Below are 26,430 nucleotides of genomic sequence, written 5' to 3'. Positions count from 1 at the left end.
TTGTGATGTATGGTATATTCCTTTACACTGTAAAATAAAAACATGTTTACTCAAAGTGTATGAAAAGGATAATGCAAATAATGATGAGTGATATCAAAAAAGGTACTGAAAGCATGGCATAGTCGATAATAAATGTATTTCAGATGATAAACTGAAGAAAAATTAACACAGAATGCAATAATATGGGAGATAAAGGGATTTTTGACAGATGTGCATTAGGGTGCACGCACGCATGTTGTGCATCAAAAGGGACAGACGCGGAAATTCGTGTTGTTTCGCTAGAGGGCGCTGCTTTCATTGTATGTGTTGTGACGAGCGGGGTTAGAGTTGAATGTTTGACAGAGAGAGCCCAATATGGATGCCATATTCCACGAGAAAGTAAGTTATTCGTGCACATTCTACCTTTTGATGACGCGTTTATCCCCCTAAATCAATTAAAGATGAAGATCTCGTGCCGGTCATTGGTAAAATACGTCCATCGGGCGATGGTTTAGCCGTTGGGGCTTGGCAGTATTGTTTTCCTGTTAGCTATGATGCTAGAGATGCTATTAGGTAATTATAAAACTTTATTTTCAATAAGGACCCAGTAAAATCAATCTGACTATAGATACTTGGCATATCTATTAACGCTAAAAACAATAGAGTGGAAATGATTGTTTGATCTCATGCTAGATGTTTAAATTGCCTCACCTAAAAATATTATGAATATAATATTTTTGTATATACTTATTGATTTATGGTCAGTATGAATGTTATCAAAACATTGGCAGTAACGTTTTTCAACAGCAATATTTTGTAATTACAAATGTGCTGCAGTATTGTGATTTTTGTTGTTGTTATTGTTTAAAAAAAATCAATTTGATCAGTTAATTTGCATTGGAACGTTTAAAATTGCAGCAGGGTACGTTAAATCTGTAAGATCTGATACATATTTTAATATTTTTTGGTATTTTTGCAGCAAGAAGGCTCTCTCTGTGCCCAGCACTGTCTCAACAACCTACTACAGGGTGAATACTTCACCCCCGTGGATCTTTCCTCTATTGCCCATCAACTGGATGAAGAAGAGAGGATGAGGATGGCGGAGGGAGGAATGGCGAGCGACGATTACAGAACTTTTTTACAGGTGGGTCTATATTTACAATATAAATGCATTTATCTGCAATCCAAAGTGATCAATTGTTCTGTTTACTTATAGCAACCCTCTGGAAATATGGATGATAGTGGCTTCTTTTCAATACAAGTGAGCTCCAAATATGATTTTTAGGTTTATTTCTTTTAGCATTTGCAGTTAATTGCATTTTTTGTGATGTTATTTTAGGTTATTAGCAATGCTCTGAGAGTATGGGGACTGGAACTTATTCTCTTCAACAGCCGGGAGTACCAGAGTTTGAATATAAATCCAATGTGAGTTAACTATTTAGGGCTGGATTAATAAATATGCTTAAAAACTTCTTTTGGTGTATTTCAGAAATGAGAAAGCCTTCATATGCAATTACAAGGAACACTGGTTTACTGTACGCAAACTTGGCCAACAGGTACAAAACATGCTTTTTTTACGCTACTCTTTTACATTTTAATTTATTAATAGCATTTATGATTTTTCCATTGCAGTGGTTTAACCTGAATTCCCTTTTAACTGGCCCAGAGTTGATCTCAGATACTTATTTAGCGCTTTTCCTTGCGCAGTTACAACAAGAAGGTAATACAAAAGTCTAAATGTTTTCCAAAAAATGAACGACAACACAAAACACTAATCCAATCTGTCATATGCAGGTTATTCCATATTTGTAATCCGAGGCCATCTCCCAGATTGTGAAGCAGAGCAGATTCTGGGGATCATGAGAGTACAACAACAGCAACGGCCAAAACTTATTGGCGAGGAACAAGCTCAGACAAGTGCAGGGTAGAGTATTTCAAATATACTTCACTTCACTTAGCTGCGATACATTTACTAATGAATTGTGACACTTTCAGAAGGTTGGCCACACTGAGCCAGACCGAGATGGACTTCACCGTCCAGAGTGAGGTTGTAGACGATGATGACGAGCTGAAGAAAGCTCTAGCTCTCAGCAGACAAGACATCGATGTAGAAGATGAAGAAGCTGATCTTCGTAGAGCCATCCAGCTTAGCATGCAAGGTACAACAACACCTTTGTAGGCAGTCCTGATGATTTTAGTGGACGTGAAAAGCTAGAAGTGTACCTTCAGTGTTTTTTTTAGTTATTTTCTTGTTTTTCTAACAAAATTCTAGGAGCTGTGTTGACCAACGCTTCTTCAGAATCGAGTAGTGGACCAGCCAGAGTCGACCGAGAGTCCGACGGAGAACTAAGAAGCAACAATGACATGCTCACGGCGGACGAGCTAAGGAAGAGGAGACAAGCTTACTTTGACAGGTGTGTACAAGCCAAAATGTCCATTTCTGATCTCTGTTATTGACTAAAGATATGTATGCCTTCCCAAAATGAACTTTCTAGACAGCAGCATCCTCTCCGGTCTACCATTCCTTCACAAGACAGCACAACAGCAATAGGTAAGCATTATCTCGAGTGCCTAATATTCAAACTACGATTGAGACACGGACTACAGCAAAAACTGGTATTTTCTTGCATTTTTCCCTCAGAAAACAGCTGCACCGAAGTGGACCAACAACAACAACAACAAAAGCCTAGCCTGTGATAGTGAAAGAACGTCAGCTTTTTGTCAAAAAGCTCCCTGGGCTTGTAACCCCTTCCAAAGCAGGGGGGCAGCTTTGCTCCTTCCTCCAGTCTACCAATTGCAATTTTTTTTTTGCGAAGGTGAACATTTAGGAGACAGAAACGTTTTCCCCTTGTCCCTCCGCTGATGCACACACAGTACGAGAAAGACGAGAGAAAAAGGACTAGCGTTGCTTCCATTGAGGATGTGGAGAAGCTGAACTTACAATGCAGTGAAACAAGTTTGCCTTTTTTTGAAGAAAAAAAAAAATTCCCCAAACCATGGCGCCTTCTATTTGTACTTATTGTAATACCTTGTTTTTTTTTCTTCCTCTGCAATGAATAATAGATAAAAGGTAGTGTTCCATACAAAGGGGGTGTTGATGGTGGGTGGATGGTAAACTTGTACCTCTCTTCTAATGTTAAGTTGTAAAATTGCGCCTGCTTTTTTATGTTATTTGTTCTAACACTAGTCGTAAGGCATCAGAAAGGTCTTTCAATGTCTTAATATCACACTTCATTTTTGAGCTGAAGGTAAAAAAAACATATTTCTGTTGCTGTGCCTTGCTTTATTATGGTAATTATTAGTTACACATATGGTGTATATTAGTTAGCCATTTTGGGTGGATGCAGGGTATCATTTCATTTTGGGTCTGAGTTACGGCCCGATACAAAAATTTGGAAAATATGAGTGAATATGGCCCACTAAAGAATCTTCAATTCAATCTTCATTTTTTTTGCATTTCGCAGATTTATTATCACTAGTTGGAGAGTGACTTTAACAGTGCCTCTCCATAATTTCCAATCCTTGTGAGAAACTGAAGAATTTCAGTGATTTGTTTCACATAAATAAAGTTATATTTTAAAAATTCAATGTGTGTTTGTAATGGTGGTGTGAATATAAATTCATTATTTTATGGTTTGAATGTAAAGAGCACTTTATTAGTGCCGTATAAGACAAGAATAAATTAATATTTTAATTATATGGAGCAAAAAATGCAAGTTTGCCTGATTTGGAGTGTTTAACCAGCTTAGTGTGCATGAAAATCCATGCAAAATAATAATTATTATGTTTTAAAATATATTTTTTTTTTCAAAAGGGCAAAAAAGTCAAAAAAACATACTCTATTAAATATTGGCATAAAAGATGAAATGGTTGTGGGATAGACTGGCTTAATAATTGTTCATATTGCGCCATTTGGCCAAACTCATTTTACAATTATTTGTTAAGATCGTAGAGTGCAAGATAGACTGGCAAAATCACTTTACAATTGTTTGTTAAGATTGTGGAATATAAGATAGGCTGCAGCAGTTTATGTCAGCTATAAAAATATCATGTTTGCATACAACTTAAACCTGCAAATGTCTAACCAAATTAGCCCAAAGTGTGGTTTACATAAACTCTGTCCTACATCGCTGTCCTAGAAATATTACCCTGTCTTCCTATATAAAGACTGACATTTTGGAGAGAGAGTTGCAAGGACGACATACTGTGAATGTATTCACAGGTATTCCAGCTTTCTCCCCATCCTGCAGTCTGGTAAAAAACCTAATTCTCATTAAATTGATCTTACTCATTCTTAACTTGTTCCTAAAGTTGTATTTCGGATCTATCAGTGGCACAAAGTGACACGGCAGGCCCGATCTTGCCCCCGCCCTGCCACTTTGACACCAATCCTCCAATGTGTTTTTGCTATTCTCTTTAGGACACTGATATACACAAGCATCAACCTATTTGGAAGGGGCAGGCGAGCGCAAATACGTAGGCTGTGTGCCTTAGTTAATGTGTAACACTCAAAGCACACTTGCACTTTGTTTCCCCAAATAAGAAGATTCTGACTTATTGTTACTCAAGATGGATGGTATGTATGGGAATGATTTGGGGGGAGAAAAAAAAACCTTATTATTCTTGACTGAACATCCCATTAACAACACATTGGTCTCCTCATTTCAGGTTGTCTTCCACAACATTCCTGGATCCAAATGGCGTCTACATCCAAGTGGAAGATGGGCTTTTTTTTCATACTAATGTGCCTCGTCGCTCCAGGGCAACAAGCATCGCTTCCCCTCAACAACATTTATGGTCTTTCTTACAATAACATGGATTTTGCCATGGATTTGTACCGTAAAATATCCACTCACCACGACAAGAACATCTTTTTCTCTCCTCTGAGCGTTTCTACTACTTTTGCCGCCCTCTCAATGGCCTCGGATGGTGTCACGTATGAGGAGATACTAAAAGGACTCCACTTGGAGACTCTGGAGAAAGCCGACCAGAAAGATTTCATTCCCAAGCTCTTCCAGATGCTTCACATGAACATCTCACAGAATGGGAACACTACACTGGACCAAGGAATGGCCCTTTTTGTCCACAAGCATTTTAGTATAGAGAAGAGCTTTGAGGATCAGATGAAGTCGTATTTTTCCGCAGACGTTAACGTTGCAGACTTTGAAGACACCAGTGCCAGCGTTAATCTCATTAATGAGTACATAAAACAAAAGACCAGAGGAAAAGTGACAAATATGATTTCCAGCCTTGATCCGATGACTCAGCTTATGATGGTCAACACTTTCTACTTTCAGGGTGAGTTTAAATCCAACCACGACCATCTTCTAACCCATAGGTGTCAAAATGGTGGACCGGGGGCCTGAAACCGGCCTTCCACATTATTTCATGCGGCCTGCACCACTGGCAATATATAAATAAACTTTAAAATCCATAAATTCTCATTTATTTTTCCTAAACAACCGTTAGATCTAAATATATATATATATATACATAAAAAAATAACAATCCCCTACTACTACTACTATCACCACTATCAGTACTACTACTACTACTATTACCACTACCAATACTACTACTGCTATATATACATATATATATAGAAATTAAAAACATTAAAAAATAACAAAAACACAGGAGAATATTTCCTATTAAAAAGCTCATTAGTCTCCTAATAGAATTTGGACAAATTTTAATATTTATATATGATCTAAAAAAAAATCTGTCAATTGATTTGTCAATGAATTTGCCTGCCTAACATAAACAAAAAATGAATTCTTAATCTGACAAATTCCATTACTGCATTTTGTTGTGCCCTTGACTTGTACAGGTGGCTGGCAGATGCCCTTCAACCCCAACTACACGTACAAGGCCCCATTTTACGTAGACAACTACAATATTCGACAAGTTCCAATGATGTCGCTCGAGGACAAGTTTCAAACCATGGAAGAAACTCAACTTGGTGCCCGTTTGCTGAAACTGCCTTACTTGGAGGGCGTGTCCATGCTCATCCTTCTCCCCAACAAAGGCGTGGACTACAACACTATCGATGACGAGATCACAGCCAATAAGATTCTCGGTTGGATCAAGAGACTGAAACATACGTACGGTGCATTTACTTTTAAAAAAATGTGAATTCCATGGCAAATGAGTGCATACATTTCTTCACAGTAAACTGGAGATCCACATCCCCAAATTCAAGATGGAGGAATCATACTCTTTGCACGATATTCTCCCAGAAATGGGCTTCGTTAGTCTATTTGGCAGGTCTGCCAATTTGACAAAACTGAGCAAAGACAAAGGCCTAATGGTTTCTGAGGTCTGGTTATATTTACGGATACTTCGTTTCAGTCTGAAATATGTTTTTTTTTACCTATGCTCAATTGATTTTGATTGACAGGTGCTTCACAAGGCCGTCATTGATGTGGACGAAGTGGGGACCACAGCAGCGGCGGCCACAACCATTGGAATTATTCCTTATTCCTTACCCAGGACCTTCATTGTCAACCGTCCATTTTTTTTCTTTATCTACCACGAAGACACAAAATCCTTGTTGTTCATGGGAAGGGTCATTGATCCCACCAAAAACTAGTTTTTTTTCAGGCTGAAACGTCAGACTTTCTGTCGTTTGACTTTCTTCTGGTGGTTTATTTTGTGAAAGACTAACCAATCTATGATCTGTAATAAAATGCTACCAAATGTGCATGTTGCTGTACTTCATCGTCCAATGATAATCCATGAAAATCAATAATGGAGATAAAGGCAGAAATCTGATAATAAATTGATAAATGCCTCTGGCCTGACGTCAGCTGGGGATAGGCTCCAGCACCCTCTGCAACCCTAGTGAGTCCCTAATGTCAGTCATCTTTTAAAAATATATTTTCTTACTGCAATTGTAGTCATAATTCAAAAACAATATAACCACAACAATGCATCTTGTGATTACAATGTCATTATAAATACTAGCAATAGTGTAACAATCATTAAAAAGATATACTAGCATATCTAAAGCATATTAGTTGACTTAAAAAGATGTTACTGATTTTTTTTACCACTACATGGCGGTAGAGGTCTGAAATGTTATCTTTTAATCCAGAAGAAGTTTTCAAACCACGTGACAACCAGCAATGGCTGCATCCTTTTAGCATGTGCTTCTGTCTTCATCTTCAATAACATTGGAATATCCCAAGATCGCGATCGCGATTAAAAAAGAGATATTGTGGCTAGACATCTATACGTTTATTCGAAAGGAACAAACTGGTGATCGTGATCCACATTTGAAGAGTGAGTCGCCACGTTTCTTTTTTTTGCCGAACGGGGCTTCCGCTGTTGTTTTTAATAGTTCCAAAAAATGGACGGTAAGAAGAAGAAACCTTGGCGAAGGAGCTTCGCTTCGTCCAAAAAAAAGAAACGAGACATTCGTGCGACGGGCGAATGGAAGGCGGTGGATATGGATCCCCAAATCCTTGCCGATTCAGGCTTGGATGGTCTGATTTGTTTTGAAAAACTCACCGAATACACTCTAGTGGACAGCAAAAAAAAGAAAAAGAAAAGAAAGTCATCGGAAGCTGAAAAGGGAGACTTGGACAGCAAAGCATCAGAAAAGACTTCCGAACCCCCCAAGAAAAAGAAGAAAAATAAATTTACAGATGATGAATCCATCCAATCGACAGATGATGAATCCATCCAATCGACAGATGATGAATCCATCCAATCAACAGATGATGAATCGATCCAATCGACAGATGATGACTCGATCGATGATGAGAGCGAGATGGAGGAGTTGCAGGAAGATACAAGCGATGAGGAAAGCAGAACTATCTCAGAAACCAAATCCAAAAATAAAAAGAAGACAAAGAATAAGAAGAAGAAGCAAAAGGCAACAGATGCAGCCAAAGAAAGCAACACCACCACTCAGGATAAAGAAATCAAACCCAAAAAACAATTGAAAAATTGGACTAACAATGCCCTGTCTGGTTCTGGGGTTGAAAACGTCGACATGCATACATGGAATGACCTCTACGTTCCTCCTATAGTCTTGAAAGCCCTCAGCAACCTCGGCTTTACATCTCCGACCCCAATTCAAGCCTTGGTGCTGCCTTCAGCTATCCGAGACCGTTTGGATATTTTAGGAGCGGCTGAGACGGGTAAAAATATCTTTAAAACAATATTTTCCCCATAAACCTAATGAGATAAGTCTGCTGTCATTTCAAGAAGTGGCAAAACACATAAGATAATATTCAAAATGTTAAACCAAGGTTGTAAAATCTCTAGATGTGTACTTCCAATGAACAAAGAAACTAATACTGCAATTTGTAATTGTGTTCTGTCATTTCAGGAAGCGGGAAAACGTTAGCTTTTGGCATTCCGATGATCCATAACATCCTGGAATGGAAGGAGAATTTCAAAAAGCCTGGGAACGATGACGAAGCTCCAGACGTGAAGCACGAAAACCCAACCGCATCCCCTGAACCCGACGCCGAAAGTCTCAAAGGGGAAGATGAGGGAGAGGAAAGTATCACTGAGGTGGCTGAGCAAGGTGAACCTGGGGAAGACAAAAGTGACGGTATCACTGAGGTGGCTGAGCAAGGTGAATCTGGGGAAGACAAAAATGATGGTGAAGAAGAACAGGATGGGAAACTTGGTTGTGTGAAAGTCATTAAAGATGTAAAGTTTGACGAAGAGACTGCTGTGAGACAGCAGAGTGCTTTAGATGATGCTCGCCCACTTCTTGGATTGGTCCTCACCCCCACTAGGGAGTTGGCCGTCCAGGTCAAACACCACATCGATGCTGTAGCCAAACTCACTGGTGAGTAATAGACTTGATTTAGACCAAGTTTTATACCCCAAAAAATGTGATTTTTGATTGAGGAGTACCCTACTTAATAGTCTTTGTGTAAAAAAAAAAAAAAGTACTACTAGTTTGACTGATTTATCCTCTCGCACAGATATCAAGACAGCCATAGTGGTGGGTGGAATGGCTCCACAGAAACAGAGAAGGATGTTGAATTACAGGCCAGAAATTATCATTGCCACTCCTGGACGAATGTGGGACTTAATCAGGGAGAAACATCCACATCTGGTCAACCTCAAACACCTCAAGTAGGTCACATCTCCCCTTTTACACTCAAAACTGACAAACCGTAGTATTAATGGTGTTGTTCTCCAGGACTCTGGTGATCGACGAGGCCGACCGCATGATAGAAAAAGGCCACTATGCCGAGCTGGAGTCTCTGCTGGAGATGTTGAACACCACTCATTTGAATCCCAAGAGACAAAATCTAGTCTTCTCTGCCACCCTAACAATGACCCACAATATGCCCATACGCTTGCTGAAGAAGAAGACTAAGATGCTGCATGATGGTAACAAAGTGGCCCTCCTCGTGGAAAAAGTAGGGATGAAATCCAAGCCCAAAGTAGTCGACCTGACCCGGAAGGAAGCGACGGCTGAAACCTTGACCGAGACGCAGATCCACTGTCAGAAAGAGGAGAAGGACTTTTTCCTTTACTATTTCCTATTGCAGTATCCAGGGCGTACTATGGTGTTTGCTAATAGCATAGAAACTATCAAACGGCTCAATTCGCTGCTGATGATCCTGGACCGCACGCCACTACCGCTGCATGGCAACATGCACCAAAAGCATCGTCTGAAAAACCTGGAGAGGTTTGCCGAGAGGGAAAGGTAAGCTGCATTTTGTTTAGGGATAATGGAAAAAGTTACGGTACTATTTTATGGGATATTTCAATAAAATGGGCCTTTTATTGGGTTGTTTTTTTTTTGCAGTTGTGTGTTGCTGACAACGGATGTGGCTGCAAGAGGGCTGGATATCCCCAATGTGCAGCATGTTATTCACTACCAGGTAACATTTGTCACTCCATTTTTTTCATTTCTTGAAAAACACAAATTTTTGTGTTGTTCACATATGTGCATGTCAACTTGGTTGAACTGCAGTGTCCAAAAATTCTGATTTATTTGCTTCCAATCTCAAATTTTTTCCCCAAAATTATTTTGCCAATACGCTGCTCATATTTTTATGACAAATCCTATTTTTTTAAATGAAATTGGTCCTAGTGGGTGTGTCAGATGCTGTTGAAAATATGACATGATGTTGTTATTACCTTTAGTTTTTTTTTTTAACAAATCTTCCACCTTCAGGTTCCTCGAACATCCGAGACGTACGTTCATCGCAGCGGAAGAACGGCCAGAGCTACAAAAGAGGGTCTGAGTTTGCTGCTCGTCAGTCCCGAGGATGTCATCAACTTCAGAAAGATTTACAGGAACCTGGGAAAAGACGAGGGGCTTCCCACGTTCCCCGTTGAGATCCAATGCATGGCAGCAATCAAGGCAATTTCTCAACCACTTAAGTTCTCAATGCATTGATCATTCCAACGTTTGTTTTGTGTTTTAAAAATGTGAATCTCTATGCAGGAGCGTGTCAAACTGGCCTGGAAGATCGAAAAATTGGAATTCTACAACTGCAGGCAAAAACGCCATAACTCCTGGTTGAAGCAAACAGCAGACGCTATGGAAATAACTCTAGACGAAGACCTCTTGTTAGGTAAGAAGCGCCATAACCGTAAACTTTCAGAACCTATCAAATAGGAAGATCTGACCAAATTAACGTACTTGTGCAGGACAAGGGAGAGACGATGATGATGATCGGGAGCAAAAAATGATGGTGAAGGGCATGAAGAAACAGTTGAAGTTCCTCATCTCTCAGAATTTGTTCAAGAACATGACCAAGACCAGATATCCCACTCAAATGGGAAAACTTTGTCTGTCTAACTTGCCATACTTCGGCGAGCAAAGTGCCATCACGAGGTTGACGGCACAGCAGAGCAAAATAACAACACCTATCCCGCAGAGTAAAAAAGCCAAGAAAAAAGGCCATCGTCGGCGCTGAACTCAACAAATCTGTAATTTTTCCTCCCCAGAATAGAACATCAATCACACAGACACACTGAATTTTCATCCAAATAAAACCCTTTTTAAATAAAGAAAAAGAAAATCTCATTATATATTGGAAAGCAGGAGTCAATAAATTGAAAAAAAATTCTAAACTGTGCATAAAAGCTCATTTTTAACTACAATATGCCCATTTGATTGATATATGAAGAGAAGTTACTGTCCTAAAACGCTGTTGGAATTGACCTCCATCCAAATCAGCGTGGGGGTCGAGGGCCCAGGATGCTAAAGTGGGATATATGGTGGAGGAGGTGCATAGAAGGCTCTTCGCCATCGCGGATAACGTGGTGCACCAACTGCTCATCTTCTCCATCCATTGACACGATGTGGATGCAGATGTCCAGGGCCTGAGTCAGAGCCAAGATGTCTACATGGTCACACTCCATCCCCATAGCTTCCACTTCCTGCACACAAATAGAAATAAAGTCCAGAAATATAACTTCAAATCGTTTTTTATTTCTACAGTAATACCTTGTTTATGTATTGAACTCACTCATTACAACAGTGGTGTCAAGAATGATGTTCTACTGACCTGATGGCAATAGGACTGGAGACTGGGAGCCTCCACAAAGTTGCAGAAGTCGTCGGCGTGGTTCTGCAGGTGGGCCGACGTGAGCAGACGCAGGTACTGCACCACGCTGTCCGAGGTCACTTGATCGTTAAAGAGCCTGTAGAGCATCTCCTCTTGATTGCTACCCTCGCAATGTTCGATGACGTTGAGGACCTTTTAAGGAGATAAGTAAAATGACATTGAATTGTGTGGAGATGAGTTCATCTTCCATTGATGGAAGCATTTATTATTCATGTCACCACTTTGAAAGTAAAAAAAAGTCTGAATTATTTTGAGAACATTATTTCACTGTTGCTAATCAATGAGAGAATGCATGAAGAAGAGTCTAATGAAGAAAAAATATTATTTAAAAAGGCAGAGAGCCAGATACACCCATTAAAAGAGCCACATATGGCTCCCGAGCCACATATGGCTCATGAGCCACATATGGCTTCCGAGCCACTTACTGTATTCAAGTGAAGTTGGAAGTAACTCTGGTCAAATCCTGCAGATGAGAGGGATTCGCTGGTATTGATGATTTTCTCCTTGAATCTAAAAAGGAGAGGACAATAATAACAACGTGTTTTATTGTTTGTTGTTGTTGTTTTTGTGTGGATAATAGTTTACCTGTGTAAAACCTTGACATTGTGCAGAATTGATTCCAAATAGGCGAAACAAAAGGCTCTGTAAAAACAGTTCCCGTCGCCTCGCACTTTCCTCACAGAGGAGAACAAGTTGCTCAGCTCCTAAATTTCAAATTAATAATTAAAAATAATGCAGTTTCCGATCCTGTGAGCAAACTTACTTGACATTTGCTGGAATGTTTTTGTTGTCGGAAGAGCACTGAGATATCTTCTCTGTCAGACACCAACCAGCCAGACTCCATTTTTTCGGAGGAAGAAAACCCGATTTAGCACAAGGTGGCCCTTGGAATTACTTCGTCATGCCTTTTGTTTTTTCGCCATTTCGTCACGTTGACGTCTTAATGTATATTAGAGGTGTATTTCATCTTAGGGAAACGTTTTGATTAAAGGCGTATGGCTGGATTTGTTTTCCAAATAGACGGAAGTATGACAGTACCACGTGTATTTATTTCTCTTAAAGGGGCAGTGCACTATTATAGTATTGCCTTGAGCAGGCATGTAGTAGTATATATAAATATATACGTAGTACTTTCCCAAATTTTTGCCTAAAAAATCTGTTTAAAAACGTGACATGTTGGTTAAATGACACAATAAAACAACACAAACCAAATATCATAGCAGAAAAGTGTTTTATTCTACTATTTGATTATACACAATGTTTTTTTGACAGCTCCGTGATAATCAAAGTGGGATTACTGTCAATTTTTATAACAGATAAAACGAAAAAAAATCACATCTCATGCTTCGGACAATTGCATGTTTCCACATTTTTTTTTTAATAAAAGAATGACGTCTTGACGTCAAAAAAATTCATTTTCAACTTGGGTTTGGACAGAAATCGTACATGGTATTATCTTCAGTGGAAGAAGTTTATCAGTGGTGTAAAAGAAAGGATAAAATTTCCTATAATCTGACAAATTTGGCCAAATGGGAATGTTCGTCCGAGCGTACAATTCAGCATTTGTAAGCGAATCAGAGAACAAAAGTGATCGTGCATTTGTGTCTACACAAACTCGCAGCCTTTGCACTTTAGTTCTAACCCGAAGTTCCTGAGGTGGATACGGAAGAGAGACAACCGTATATCGCTCACCATTATATCGAATGCCCCAAACAAAGGAGCTTGGCAAACCCGCATCCCACCCAACAACGCCCACCAACCAATCATTGTTTTCGCCTACCTCAACATCCCATACATGCATTCCCGGGCCCAAAGTAGAACCAAGCACCCTCCAGCTCTGTTGGCGCTCTGGATTTATCAGGCCCGGCTCCATATTTCTGCAAGCCACACTGGTCAAATCATCAGACAGACTTAATTCCCACGTGGCTGTGTTTGGATCCAAAATGACGGGACTGTAGGACACAATCTCCTTCATTCGTTCCCATACGGTGAACTTGAGGTTGCCTAGATATTTAACTTCATCCAACAACGTCTCTGGGTACATTTTGGGCTTCTGGGGCAGTTGTTGGATTCGACTCATGGTGATGTGATTGTTATTCATGAAGGAAACATGGCCGGCGGTTAGGTCCTTCTCGGCACTGGCAATAACGTCCGAAATCTCAGCTAGATCTCTACTTAGAAGCTCCTCCTTCTCCTCTATGATCTGACTTTTCTCTCGCTCTTCTTCTTGTAGAGCAGACATCATGCTAGCCTTCTCCGAATCTAGAAAGCGCTGAAACTCTTCAAAAATATGATTAATCTTGCGTTCCATTTGGAATCGCTGAGCCTTGATGTGGTTAGCTTGTCTCTGGTAGTAATTGTGGATGTTAGTAAAATCATGCAGTTGCTCTTTGACACTCTGCAGGGCTTTCTGAAGTTTCTCCTTGTGCTCTTCTGCCACCTCCTCTAGGGGGCGGAATTCGTGGCCTTTGTGTATTTGGGTGCCTCTGCAGACCAGACATACACATTGTTGGTGGTCCAAACAGAAGAGCTTCATTTTCTCCTCATGCAATTCGCACCAGGTCCCCTGTGAGGCTTGAGTAAAAGTTTCGCATATGTTCTTCAGCGTCAAGTTGGAAGGTGGGTCCTGACAGATGCATTTTTTACGACAAACCGGACATGTTTTAACTAGTTTTTGATTCCACCACAACCTGACGCATGCTCGGCAAAAACTGTGACTGCACTGTAGCATGACGGGATTTTGGAAGATGTTCAGGCAGGTGGGGCAACGGAGATTGTCCACAATTGATGCGGTGGCAGCCATGTTTATTGGGAAGAATGGTTGATTTTTGCAGTGGGAATAATGAGAATGTCTGCAGAAATAAAGAAAATGACCATTAGTTAATTATGTTAAGTACATGAATACCTTGTTTTAGCGAGCTGTAACGGTTTTCTTTCATTAAAGCACGCAACAACTGATGGATGTATGACGTGAATCATTTTTATTTTTTATTTTCGTCAACAACACTCCACCAAAAACTGAAACGACATAAAAACCTTAACCAAATTGTTATACGCGTTTCTATTCAATTCTTCTGCCATACTTGTAGTTGTTCCTTTCCATGACTGCATTGGCTTTGACTCAAGGCCTTTAATACTTTGCCTTTGATGCCACAGTACTTAAATTCTTCTCTACTTTCTTCAAATTTTGCCCTAAACATGAAAAAGGAGCTCACAAGAACAACTCAAATCCTTCCAGTTTATAATTTTATTGCAGTTTTGGGTAGTAGGAAAGAATTATGTTGGAAACCTTAATAAAACGGACAGAAGGAACCTTATTGAAATTAAAGGAAAGCACAAAGAAGGCAATTTATGGTTGTGAGAAAACAAACTAAGTATCAATCAACTAGCATCTAAGTGGTATTTATATTTGATCCTACCAGTTGCATGTAATCGGGTATTTCTGGTTGGGTTGCCTGTCTTGTCTTGTCTTTCAAAGCTGGACTACTAAACTTATATACTGGTTCATGACCTTATGACCTCAGGCAGGAAATGAGGTGAGGTGAGTTTGATTGTTTTTTTTCTGCCCCCTGTTGGTCTGGAGTGGGGGAAGACAAATCTTCTCGATAGTTGTTTACTTTCACGTATAGACTATAAAAAAAAGGTGTCAAAGTGGCGGCCCGGGGGCCAATTCTGGCCCCCGCATCATTTTGTGCGGCCCAAGAAAGTCAATCATGAGGGCCGACTTTCTGTTTCAGGATCACTGTTATATGACTTTACTTGGACTTTTGAGTTGCATTTTACTGCCAGAGTTTCTCATTGATGCTTTTGTTTTCATATCTGTCAAAGATGTTTTACTCATTGTTTGGGAAACACTTTCCATCAGTTTTCTGGTTCTCCTTTCTGTGTCTGCCTTGTCCACGAGGTACTCCTGAGAGGATTTAAGCCACATATTTATTTAGTCTCTTGATAAAAACTACCAAACTCATTTTTTACCTTCACCATGTCCATCCTTAAGGACGCGCTCATATTTTCAAGAGGTCCATAGGCTGGTAGATAACACTGCTCTGCCAGGTTGTTGATAGCCAGGATTAAACTTCCAATTTCTTCAGCCTGAGAAATAACTACAAGATTCACTAGAATACCACATAGGAATGTAAATGTTATTAAACAAAATAAATTGTTGCCCTCTTAAATTGTCTCTTTTAATCAATTTATATAAAAAAATCTAAATATGATATCTAAAATAGTCCAGCCCACATGAAATTGAGTTGACATTAAAGCTGCCCGCCAACTTTTCAAATTTCTGACATTGGCAAACACCTTCTTTCTGGACTGTTCTTGCTCTTGAAAAAGATGATTTTCAGCCTGTTTGTTCTCCTCCTTTAGGCTCTCCAACTGCCTCTGAAGTTGATCAAGTTCCTTACTGGCCATCTAAGCAAAAAGCAACAAAATCAAGCCAACTTCACCAGGACAAACACTGGAAAAATATTGTCTGCTGTCCACTCAAACCAGTTGGTGCATGTCGTGGCCTTGCTTCATGGCTCGCAGCTGTCGCCTGCCACGTTCGACCTCCTGCTCGACACCACTCAAACGTCGTAGCAGCTGCTGGTGGGTGACACGTAGGGTCTCGTGACGCCGGATGACGGGCGTCACGCCACGCTCGCCATCCACATCAAGGTGACCTGAAATCGTCTGCATGAATTAAAACCCTTTCCCAAACCGTAATAAAAAGCAAACGTTTACATACCCTCAGGGAGATAATCCAAAGTTTTTATTAAAAAGTCCTCAAAGATTTTATATTTGGATATTCTTTCTTTTAAGATGCATCTCCTGCCCGTTGACATAAAAAAAATGTGGGACTGTGAATGAGAGTGATGGGATTGGAAGGCTTGTCTCACCTGATTCGGAGTTGTTGCAGAAGTTTTGTCAGTTTGTCCAAATCGTGCTGTTTTGCCAAGTTGTGCGTCTGCATTGCTTTGTATTGCTGCACAGTTCGAGTGCGCAATGTCTCGTTGTCGTTCAGTGATTGTTCAAATTTCAATACTTTGTCTTTCACCTTTAGGGAAATCCATGTTACACAATTTGCGGGATCACCATATTTTTGCAACTATAAATGGCACCTGAGTATAAGTCGCACCACCCAAAGAGAAACATCTAAATACATAAATAAAATATATACATATAGTAACACTGGAGTTGCATTTTTGGCAGGAATTTAAAAAAAATATGCGATAGTTAAATGGAGAACAACACGCAAAAAAAATCAGTTAACTGTAGCAAAAAAACAAAGTGGGAAAAAAGGGTACAATCAATTTGATGGTTTTTATTAATATGTATATGGGTATATGATATGAAATGCATATACCTCCTGATGTTTTATGTGTAGCTCAATCCTCTTTTGAGCTAGCTCATCCCCATTTCTTTTGAATTCTTGTCTCTTGAGCATAAAAAGGTGGTTGACCTGGTCCAGCTCGGCTTGTTTCTTCAGAACCAGGGTCTTTTGTAACGTATTCACTCCAATAGCAAGGATTCTGTTTTGGGACTAAACAACAAACCCCGTTTGAATGTACTCACAATCCACTTGTATTGTTAAGTATTGTTGTATTAGTTTGTGGGTTTGTCCAGGTTTGCTCAGGATGCCAAATAAGCCAGGACCGGCCTTTATTCATATGATAAGGTGGTTCAACATAGAGAAAAGTTCATCTCACCTCAGTGATAACTGGGATGTAATTGACATTCTCCTCTCTCGTCCTGGAAATATAAAACAATACACATAGTAGAGTCAAAATGAGGGGAGAAGTGTAGTACACAAAGTGAGGAGGCCCACCTGCACTCATCGGCCTGCGTAATAAAAATGTTTCTGGTTTTCTTCTCCACTCGGAGCTGCAGACGTTCGTGATCCGCCAAGAAAGGCAGCGATCTGCCCATCATGTTGAGTTGGAGGCCAAGTAAACAAGTGCACACCGAGTTGAGATGATTGCAGAACGATCCGGATGTTTTTTTTCTTTTTCCTCTTCTAGTAGACGCTCAAGACGACAAGCCAGAGAATGCGTTGGGTTCGGTTCTCAGTTGTCATGGCGACACCCTCTAGCGGAGTTGCTGGGTTTTGCAGTATTGAAGTAGTTGAAGTATTTTTGCAGGTTTATTTTCAATGACACTTTGTCCTAATCTGAGAAAAAAAAGTGTTACTTGGATGATTTAGAACATATTTTTTTGGTGATATTGATTTATTTAATAAGGGACAGCATATATTAATGAACATATGTCAATATGTAAGTGCCATAACAATGTCAACAAGTTAAGTTCATCTTAGTTGAGCAATTATGCGGTGCACCACATAGATTTGCTAAGATCAAGTCTTTGCAAATCTAGATGCGCACGTTGCACGATAAGCACACGTCACTTGCAATTTTCTCACAGGAAACCTATTTCACAAACAATTTTTTTGCAGACATGTTTGCAAAAGCCCGATTCATCACAGGAACTTCTAAATATTACCTTGAGATCACCCAGCAATCTGACCTTCTATTCTGAGGTGAGTTGAAATTCAAATTATTCCTTCATTTTCCCAAACACTCATCCACACATGGGTCACAGGGGGTGCTGGAGCCTATCCCAACTAACTATGGGGCACTGAATTGATGGGAACCAGTGAGAGGAAAACCTGAGGTTGACCTTACAATCCCTGATTTTATATTATAGTAATACTATAACAATATCTTCTCTTAGAGTAAATATGCTTGGATTTGGACTTTTTTTTCTTCTAAAACTAAAGATTTATGTTGAACAAGAACATTGTGCGATGGACAGAGCTTGACCTGACATCAGCTTTCCCTGTGGAGCCGCAAATGGAAAACATTGGAGTGTAACATGTCCTTAAAAGGTATCTGTCCACAATGCTGGAGCTGTCTGATGTGCACCACAGCACTTTGCAGATCTTCCATATGTACGGACAGCCGGATTTATAGAGAGAATGCTCAAACCTCTTCAATGGGTTTCAGGATCAACAGAATGTGGTTTTAGTAACAGTTCACATTTGTTTTTGTACTTCCAATCTGGTCGTTTGGATCATCAGCTGTGTTTCCGGCCGGTGGGTGAACTGTCAGGACCCTCTGGATGTCCCAGTGGACTTTTGAGATGACCACTGTTAACAGATGTGGGTCTCTTTACCGGAGATTGGATGTGGACCTTAAAAAAAGTCTGGTTGTTGACCTTTTTTCTGCTTCGGGGGGCACTGAGCATCATATCAGGTGAGTCATTAAATTACTGTATTTTTATGCGTATAGGGCCAACAAAAAGTCTAAAATTGTCTCCAAAATTGATTTTCTGCAGCCTTTTAGTAGAACTTTAAAAAATATATTTAAATGGAAAAGTTTGTGGGCACAATTCTTTTTCATACTATGTTGCAGTATCTTTTTTTCTTCATTTTCTGAACCGTCAGGGGTGCTGGAGCCTATCCCAAGCAGGATTCAGCTTGAATCAGTAGCCAGCCAATCACGGGCATCTCTACTTTTCATTTGAAATTTAACATGAGACAACGTTGACACATTAGATTTTCCTTTTTTCGGGCCGCACAAATTGATGTCATGGACCCTTCTTGGCCCCAACCCCATCACTTTGACACCTGCTTATGACAATAAAAAAACAAGGATTTTCCCTACTATGACCATAAAAATATGTAAATTCCGCAAATAGTACTGATAGTAGTAATGATTTTGATTGTGCAGTCATAAGTGTGTTATTTTCTTTATCTAATCAAGGCATTTCCATAGCAAATGAAGCATAAAAATTCATATAAGCATGAGTACAGAGTACAGAACACACACACACAGAACGTGTTGGGTTACACTTTGGTGTTATCAGTGTGTGTGTGTGTGCTGACATATAAGGATGAAGCCTGCCTCACAATAAGAGCCTAAAATAATCCGGGTGGCCACAGCTGAGCCCCCCCAAAAGCCTTTCTGCCCGCCCACAAAAAGGAATAAAGAGAGCACGCAGCAGCTGTCACCAGCGTTAGCCATGATAACAAAATTCAGCTATTCACAATATTTGGCCACATTTCGTCCAAGTAAATCATCTTTTCAAAATACTAAAGATGGTGAGGATGGTGATGTCATTCGGAGGCCGCGAGGAGATAGTAGGGGAATGGTTGTGACGTCCTGTACTGAGTGAGTTTGTTATTTGTTTAGTATTTGAGGCGTTAAGTGACTGGCACAATGGGGTTCGAATCAGGGGAAATGTAATCAGATTGATTTGGTTTTGTACTGTTGGTCAAAATGACGTTATTTTTGGGAATGGTAGTGTGTAAATTCTATTATTATTTTCTGTGGGCTGCACTTTGGTTTACAACAGTTTGTATTTAATTGTAAATTTAAATATTAATTTTCTTTAAAAAAATATGTAAAGATTTATTTTAAATGTTAACTTTTTGGATGAAATTACAGTATTCTTTTGAATAGTGGTGTTCCTACTGTGTTATTTCTGTGAATGAAATGAATGAATGAATGAGAAGCACTAATAATAGAAAGAAAAAAAACCAGAGAAATCCAAATAAACACTAAATATTTTTCCTTTGTTTTACCGTTGAAGGGATTCTGACCCGGTAGTCCTGGCTATCCAAGATGGCGACATTGAAGCTGTTAAAAAGCACGCAGCATCATCTCCTCAGAATCTGCTTAGAGAAAACAAAAACTGCTGGATTCCTCTACATCACGCAGCCTTTGCTGGACAACCCGAATGCCTAAAAACTTTACTAAAAGGTACACAAAAATGCCCCAAAAAACTCTTGTCATCGCACTTCATCTGGCTTGTGTGGTATTTGGCATCCCAGCGCATCCAGGTTGCGTAGACAAACGCACTCTACAGGAACAAACGGCCCTTCTACTTGCTGTTTCTGCTCAAAATTTGTCTTGCGTCAAGTGTTTGTTGGAGTCTGGAGCTGACCCGGATATCGGTAGCAAGAACAAAGAAACCCCTTTGTATTTGGGTAATGTCCAATATCAGAGTTATTCCTCATATTTCTATTTTTTCATTGAGAAATCGTAATATTTTCTGCTTGCATAGCCTGCAGCTTGGACAACATTGACATGGTAAACCTCATCTTGGCCTATGGAGCCTCGGTCAACCAGCGTTGTGCCCGGGGATGGACGTCCCTCCACGAGGCCGTGTCCAGGAACAACCTGGAAATATGTGAGATCCTGGTAGCCGCGGGGGCCGCCATGAACCCCTCCAACGCCTACAATGTGACGCCACTCATGGTGGCGGCGCAGTTGGGACGTTTGAAAGCATTGAACTACCTCATGAAGAAAGGTATAGCCGTCATTGTAAATGTGTGTTGATGTTGCAAGTTAAGATGTGGGTGTTGTTGGTAGGCGCCGATGTAAACACGCAGACTTGTGAGGGTCTGACGGCGCTGTATGAGGCCAGTAAAAATGGACATGAGGACATTGTGGAGGTGTTGTTGTCCAGAAATGCAGATGCAAATAAGACGGCCAACTCTGGTTTACTTCCACTACATGTTGCAGCTCAATATGGACACACTGAGTGAGTTTATTCTATTTTTTTAGGCGTAAGTTGGTATAAACGGTGCTCGGACATTTGGTCGCCAGTCTTTTGGCTCTCAAAATTATATTCATGAGACAGAGTTTAATATCTAAGAGAGAGAGAGTTTAATATCTAAGTACTGTTTAATATCCAAGTACTGTTTAATATCCAAGTACTGTTTAATATCCATGTACTGTTTAATATCTAAGTACTGTTTAATATCTAAGTACATTTGACCAGCGACCAAACATCCGGTCACGGTATAAACAATTTGAGACTAACACAGCATCCTGGTTTCCAGGACGGTGCGCCTTCTGGTCCCCGTAACAAGTCGCAGCAGACTCCGGCAGAGCGGGGTCAGCCCTCTTCACCTAGCAGCTGAGCACAACAAACCCGGCGTGGTGTCCACGCTCCTGGAAGCGGGCGCCGACGTGGACGCCACACTATCCCCTGCCCGCTCGGCACGTTACCCCGACGGCCGCACCACGGCCCTCTGCCTGGCTGCGGCCAACGGTTGCACCGAGACAGTCGGGATCCTCCTGAACGCCAGCGCCAAAACGGACTTGGACCCCGTTAGTCCACTGCTCCTGGCTGTGCGCAGGGGCAACGTGGACACAACCTCGCTCCTGCTGCGTCGGGGAATGGACGTCAACGCCGGAATGCCGTCCTACCCCGCCGCTTTCCCTGCCGTGGTCGCCCTCTGTGGGGATAACATACCTCTACTCAAGTGTCTTCTCAATAATGGCTGTGATGCACTTTCCTGCTTCTCCTGCCCATTCGGTAGAGGTCCTCATCCAGAACAATCTGATGTTGGACCTACCAGCACTCTCCCCTCCTCCGACTCCGGTGGACCAGCACGCCAAGTCGCACAGGTGCCACCAATGACGCAATGTTACTGTATTTGACTATTTTCCCACAGTGTTGTTAATGAGATGTTAGTATTTTGTTACTTCCCACTACTAGATGCAACTTCTGTTTTCTTGTGGTTCTTTTAGTTCTGTCAATGGATTTCCTCATCCGTCATGAGCCAATGGGCAGGCCCCATTGTAGATCTGTTGCTGGAGTATGTTGCTCATGTTCAATTGTGCAGTAAACTTACTCAGCTTCTTGATAGCCGACGTGAATGGGATGCTGTCAAGATTAAGACATGTAAGTTGACACACCAAATGTACTGATTTACACATAGCGGTTGTGTCAAATGTTACCCCTCATGCTGTCAATCATACATGCATATAAAGCAAACCAATGAGGTTTGTGCTGGAACTAAAAGTACCTGACTGCAATGCACTGATTACACTTGGAAATTAGTGGAAATCATGCTTGGAGAATATTTTACTGGCCTTTAGAGGGCAATATCTCCCTTTTGGGACTTTAATAATAGTACAGAAAGGGCTTTAAAAGTCCAAATCATATTAAATAGGCACCATAAAAACACTGTCCTTCACCTATGGGACCTATGTCTTTGGACATATGAACCATGATAAATGTGGTATTACTGCACATCCATCTGCGGTCTACAGAATCATTAATAAACTTATTTTTTTTTCTTTCTTGTAGCGTCACCTCGTCCACTGCGTCATCTTTGCAGAGTGAGCATTCGCAGGCAAATGGGCCCACAAAGACTACCATGTCTCTCAAGTTTACCTCTTCCCAGAAGACTGATTAAATACCTCACTGTCATGGACTGATGACGTCTAGATGACCTCACTTGATTTAATTTAAGTACATTTATATTTGTCTTTGCCTTTTTTTTAAACAAACTAATATATCTCATTGCTATCTCTATTTATAAACTCTGTGATGTGACATTTTTTCCAAATATTATTATGGCTCTCTTATCATAGAACGCCTCAATAGGGGATAAAAAATAACTTGGGCCCATGGGACTTTTTTGTGGGAATCATTTATTTACGATATGAAAGTGGTCGTATCAAACATAGCTGCGACTAAAAAAAAAAAAAATCTATTTCTCAACTTACTATTCTCATACGATGAAAGAAACCTTGAGCGCTCTTAAAAAAAAGTCCTAAAAATAGAAACCTGTCAACTCACTGTCTGGCAACATGAAGAAGTGCATTTTAGTCCTCTAGGAGTGAAAAAAAAACATAAAAATAGACCCAAGTATTCCATTAAGTGCTTTGGGAAGAGTCTCATTATCGATTGATGGGAAAAACGTCATTAGTCTTGTTTACTTTTTCAAATGAAGCCAAACACGCTGAAAATGGGGGAAGGGACAGCCGGTTTGGTGGGTATAGGTTTAACCACCACATGAGGGTGAGCCTTGCGTCCATGCTGTAGCTCCGCCCACTCGGCCTCGCTCTTACGCCACAGTCCCAGAGTCGGGTGAGGGGGCATTAGAATGTGACCGTGGAGAACCTGCTGATGAAACTGGACGGGACAGCAGGCACATGCGCTCAGAGAATTACGCCCCGTTTTCAACGCTTCCCTGGAAAAGGCCGCCTGGGCATCCGCGTCTTGACCTTTGACCTCGCCGTGATTCTTTCTCAGTCCTGAGTGAGAGCGCTCCCTCTTGGTTAGCTTGGGTTCCTCCCAAAAAGAAGCCGGGAGCTGGCGTTTCCTCATTGGAACCTGCTTTTCAGTCACCAATGCTTTATCCGCACTGGAGGTGGCGTCCTTTTCCGGCACCTGCACCCCCGGCGAGCCAGACGCCGGCTTGGCGCACTGGGCCGATCTGAACGGGTGACATCTGGGTACTCGGGAGTATTTCTGAGAGAAGCGCTTGAGCTGTTTCTGTAGATATTTTCTGTGGTCCACCGAGCGTCTACACGGGGCTGATTTATCCAAAGCTGCCTTGATGTCGCTGGATGCCAGATTGACGAAATTCAGCAGTGTTCTCACCTCGCTATCCGCATTTGCCATTTCATCCAACATGCAGTTTGTTGTCCTTAATCAGTCCTAAAATGGGTCCATCTTGAAAAATCTGAGGTAGAGTAAAAGGGATTTGTCAATAATCCATGCTTTAAGATAAGATTAGATTGATACTTTGTGATACTTCATAGGAGAAATTCAGTCAAAGTATAGAAAAACTATAGAAATATAATAAGTATAAGTATGTTGATACATGGTAGAACAGATCTAAGTATAAGTAGGTTTAAAGTAGCTTAGTGAGTGAATTAGTGAAGAATTATATACTGCATAATAAATGTACCATATTTTTTGGACTATAGGTCGCACCAACCAAACAAAAGGCAATTTTTCATTTGATCAAAAACTGGGAATAAACATATGTTAGTATAATGCAGAACAATAGGCTAAATAGACATTTTTCAGCAAGTTTTTTCAGATACATATTGCCTGTACAGTTTCCAGTAGCAAGTATTCCAGTATGAATGAAGTTTAGCATCAGAATGGAAATCCAGACATTTTTTTTCAGAAGAGAGTCTTGAATAGATATTAACAACAGACATATTTATATATAATTTTTAAAAAAAGCGTAATAGTACATGCCTGTGCTGTGAGGATGCGGCCGTAGTGTGCAGCCTCCAGCCTGCATTTAGGGGAGCACTTGACAAAGTTGAATGAATATAAACCGCTTGTAGTTATGGTGCTTCTCTTGAACCAATCAGCGACCTCCGCCACCTCACAAAAGGGCCACAATCAGCCTGCGAGCTCCCCGCTATCCAATTCTTCTCCATCGCGCATTGTTGTCATGGAGATGTGGAGGTTCAAACAAAAATCAGTACTTTACTTTTTTTTTTACTCTTGCAATTTCCCTTTACGACATCTTTGGGGGAAAAAAACAGTTCACGGACAATCGTGTGTTCCGTTTGCAGTTAATTTGTCTACATTTAAATAAAGTTGCGCTCACTTCTCGCGGCGGGAAGTGGAGGAGAAGAACGAGGGGGGGGGGGGGGGGATCTAAAGAGTGGATAACCATGGAAAGGGGTCTTGAGCGCTGAAGAATCTTGTCTTTTCTGTTTGCCCCCTCAATCGAGGCGCACAAAGGCTGAATTACTCATTCAAACTCGGCGGGACAAAGCCAAAGGGAGCTGGATAGCACTCCCGCATTTGTAGTCAAACATTTAGAGACTTAAATCGAGTCGTCGTGAAGGAGAAAGAGTAGGACAAAGCCCATAGAATTGCCATCAGCAAACATTTTCCTGTGTCATATTATTGGGGGTCTCCATGGCTCCCCCCTGGACGGAGGACAATGGCGCAAGTTTGCACACTCGAATACTGTCACCCTGCCAACGGGCCGCAAACCGGGGCCCGTGCGGGAGCGCGCGGGAGGAGGAAAGGGCCACTTGTGAAATGCTAATTGGCCTTCATCCCCTCCCTTCATTGAGGTCGAGGACGGGGCTTTTGTGAGGACGCCGAGTGGGTTGAGTGGACGCAAGGAATTCCAAGTTAAGGGATGTTTGACGTCTCGGGACGCACCTGGGGAAGTTGGGATTGATTTGAGGGTTATTTTGATTTTAGCTGGGAAAAGTTGGGGTGTGTTATGGTAGTTTTGTGAATGGGGAAGTTGTTATTATGTTGTTTTTTGTGTTTTGGAGGTCTTTTTTGGAGGGGTGGGGGGTATAGATAGACATAGAATGTCTATGGCTAAAAGTCCCACCAGTGCCTTAACTGGTCTATATCTTTTCAAGCAGTGTGCCCTTCTTTGTGCCAGTGAGACTCTAATGTCCTCGTCTCATCTTCCCATTCTCCTCTTTGCCTTCAGTTTAGCTGAAAAGGACCAATTAACAATAGAAGACACCCCCCCCCCTAAAAAACTTTCATCCATTGTCTTCACACTTTGAAGTGAAGGAGAATGAGAAGAAGGAAGTAGAATTGCATCTATAAATCAACTTTGGAGTTTCACAAAGGCATCAACTACCATTTTTAAGGGCAATCCACTTATATGCATCTATTTATTACCCAATATATGTTATTTTAACTTCTTGAGCAATTTTATATTGAAAATACAGTAAAATATTTACCCACCTTAAGATATAATACAAATGAAAATGATTTAAATGATTCAGCATTTAAAACGTATGATCTGCTTTAGATAGAATAGATTAAAATGAAAAGTTAAAAGCCTATCTGTTTTCTTTGGAGCCTCTTTGGATCTTTATAGTTTAAAAATAGCATTTCATTGATCCTCAGGGAGAAAATCAGGTGTTATTGCCGCATTCGACGATTTAAAGATGTATGAAAAGAAGAAAAATTGGCTTTCTAATGGTATCTTGGCCCTAATGTTGATAAGAGAGGAAGCTTTTATAGGGAATTTATCGTTTTGTGACATTCCATTCAATTAGATGAGCATAATAGAGATAAGATGGAAAGGCAAGGCAGCAATGACACACAGTTTTTGGGGAAATTTGAGCGACCTTCACTGGACACAATGGATAGGTCATTTTTA

General features: G+C 40.7%; 8 protein-coding genes across 8 annotated transcripts; 4 read left to right on the top strand and 4 right to left on the bottom strand.

Annotated features, from left to right (window-relative positions):
* The first annotated feature begins 339 nt into the window (after positions 1-339).
* Positions 340-3,567, top strand: atxn3 (ataxin 3). The gene is made up of 11 exons (XM_077731882.1): positions 340-378; positions 959-1,123; positions 1,196-1,240; positions 1,319-1,404; positions 1,469-1,535; positions 1,612-1,699; positions 1,774-1,903; positions 1,975-2,138; positions 2,252-2,393; positions 2,475-2,530; positions 2,621-3,567. The coding sequence occupies exons 1-11, from the start codon at positions 355-357 to the stop codon at positions 2,674-2,676; spliced, it is 1,023 nt and encodes a 340-aa protein (XP_077588008.1). The 5' UTR covers positions 340-354; the 3' UTR covers positions 2,677-3,567.
* Positions 3,568-4,441: 874 nt separating this feature from the next.
* serpina10b (serpin peptidase inhibitor, clade A (alpha-1 antiproteinase, antitrypsin), member 10b) lies at positions 4,442-6,682 on the top strand. Its single transcript, XM_077731309.1, has 5 exons — positions 4,442-4,555; positions 4,648-5,277; positions 5,810-6,083; positions 6,151-6,298; positions 6,380-6,682. Exons 1-5 carry the CDS (start codon positions 4,549-4,551, stop codon positions 6,569-6,571), a joined length of 1,251 nt encoding a protein of 416 aa, XP_077587435.1. The 5' UTR covers positions 4,442-4,548; the 3' UTR covers positions 6,572-6,682.
* A 382-nt stretch (positions 6,683-7,064) lies between these two features.
* ddx24 (DEAD (Asp-Glu-Ala-Asp) box helicase 24) lies at positions 7,065-11,040 on the top strand. Its single transcript, XM_077731876.1, has 8 exons — positions 7,065-8,126; positions 8,318-8,788; positions 8,928-9,081; positions 9,149-9,661; positions 9,764-9,839; positions 10,136-10,324; positions 10,409-10,538; positions 10,615-11,040. The coding sequence occupies exons 1-8, from the start codon at positions 7,331-7,333 to the stop codon at positions 10,881-10,883; spliced, it is 2,598 nt and encodes an 865-aa protein (XP_077588002.1). The 5' UTR covers positions 7,065-7,330; the 3' UTR covers positions 10,884-11,040.
* On the bottom strand, positions 10,946-12,591 carry LOC144206743 (ubiquitin thioesterase OTUB2-like). Its single transcript, XM_077731880.1, has 5 exons — positions 12,301-12,591; positions 12,123-12,241; positions 11,963-12,047; positions 11,478-11,669; positions 10,946-11,349 (listed from the first exon to the last, which is right to left on the bottom strand). Exons 1-5 carry the CDS (start codon positions 12,379-12,381, stop codon positions 11,143-11,145), a joined length of 684 nt encoding a protein of 227 aa, XP_077588006.1. The 5' UTR covers positions 12,382-12,591; the 3' UTR covers positions 10,946-11,142.
* A 158-nt stretch (positions 12,592-12,749) lies between these two features.
* LOC144206741 (E3 ubiquitin-protein ligase TRIM35-like) lies at positions 12,750-15,064 on the bottom strand. The gene is made up of 2 exons (XM_077731877.1): positions 14,957-15,064; positions 12,750-14,389 (listed from the first exon to the last, which is right to left on the bottom strand). The coding sequence occupies exon 2, from the start codon at positions 14,338-14,340 to the stop codon at positions 12,940-12,942; it is 1,401 nt and encodes a 466-aa protein (XP_077588003.1). The 5' UTR covers positions 14,341-14,389; positions 14,957-15,064; the 3' UTR covers positions 12,750-12,939.
* A 210-nt stretch (positions 15,065-15,274) lies between these two features.
* Positions 15,275-17,188, bottom strand: ccdc197 (coiled-coil domain containing 197). The gene is made up of 8 exons (XM_077731554.1): positions 17,175-17,188; positions 16,885-17,050; positions 16,418-16,575; positions 16,267-16,349; positions 16,029-16,201; positions 15,840-15,950; positions 15,513-15,629; positions 15,275-15,447 (listed from the first exon to the last, which is right to left on the bottom strand). Exons 1-8 carry the CDS (start codon positions 17,186-17,188, stop codon positions 15,283-15,285), a joined length of 987 nt encoding a protein of 328 aa, XP_077587680.1. The 3' UTR covers positions 15,275-15,282.
* A 1,347-nt stretch (positions 17,189-18,535) lies between these two features.
* On the top strand, positions 18,536-22,800 carry LOC144206460 (ankyrin repeat and SOCS box protein 2-like). The gene is made up of 8 exons (XM_077731461.1): positions 18,536-18,769; positions 20,109-20,278; positions 20,350-20,505; positions 20,583-20,828; positions 20,891-21,062; positions 21,364-21,934; positions 22,058-22,211; positions 22,620-22,800. The coding sequence occupies exons 1-8, from the start codon at positions 18,636-18,638 to the stop codon at positions 22,748-22,750; spliced, it is 1,734 nt and encodes a 577-aa protein (XP_077587587.1). The 5' UTR covers positions 18,536-18,635; the 3' UTR covers positions 22,751-22,800.
* A 161-nt stretch (positions 22,801-22,961) lies between these two features.
* LOC144206471 (protein FAM181A-like) lies at positions 22,962-24,795 on the bottom strand. The gene is made up of 2 exons (XM_077731473.1): positions 24,531-24,795; positions 22,962-24,003 (listed from the first exon to the last, which is right to left on the bottom strand). The coding sequence occupies exon 2, from the start codon at positions 23,952-23,954 to the stop codon at positions 23,259-23,261; it is 696 nt and encodes a 231-aa protein (XP_077587599.1). The 5' UTR covers positions 23,955-24,003; positions 24,531-24,795; the 3' UTR covers positions 22,962-23,258.
* Between the last annotated feature and the right edge of the window lie 1,635 nt (positions 24,796-26,430).

The sequence above is a fragment of the Stigmatopora nigra genome, chromosome 13, assembly GCF_051989575.1.
Source record: "Stigmatopora nigra isolate UIUO_SnigA chromosome 13, RoL_Snig_1.1, whole genome shotgun sequence".
Lineage (NCBI taxonomy): Eukaryota > Metazoa > Chordata > Actinopteri > Syngnathiformes > Syngnathidae > Stigmatopora > Stigmatopora nigra.
Note: the sequence above shows the minus strand (reverse complement) of the source record. Positions and strands in the feature narration are given on the sequence as shown.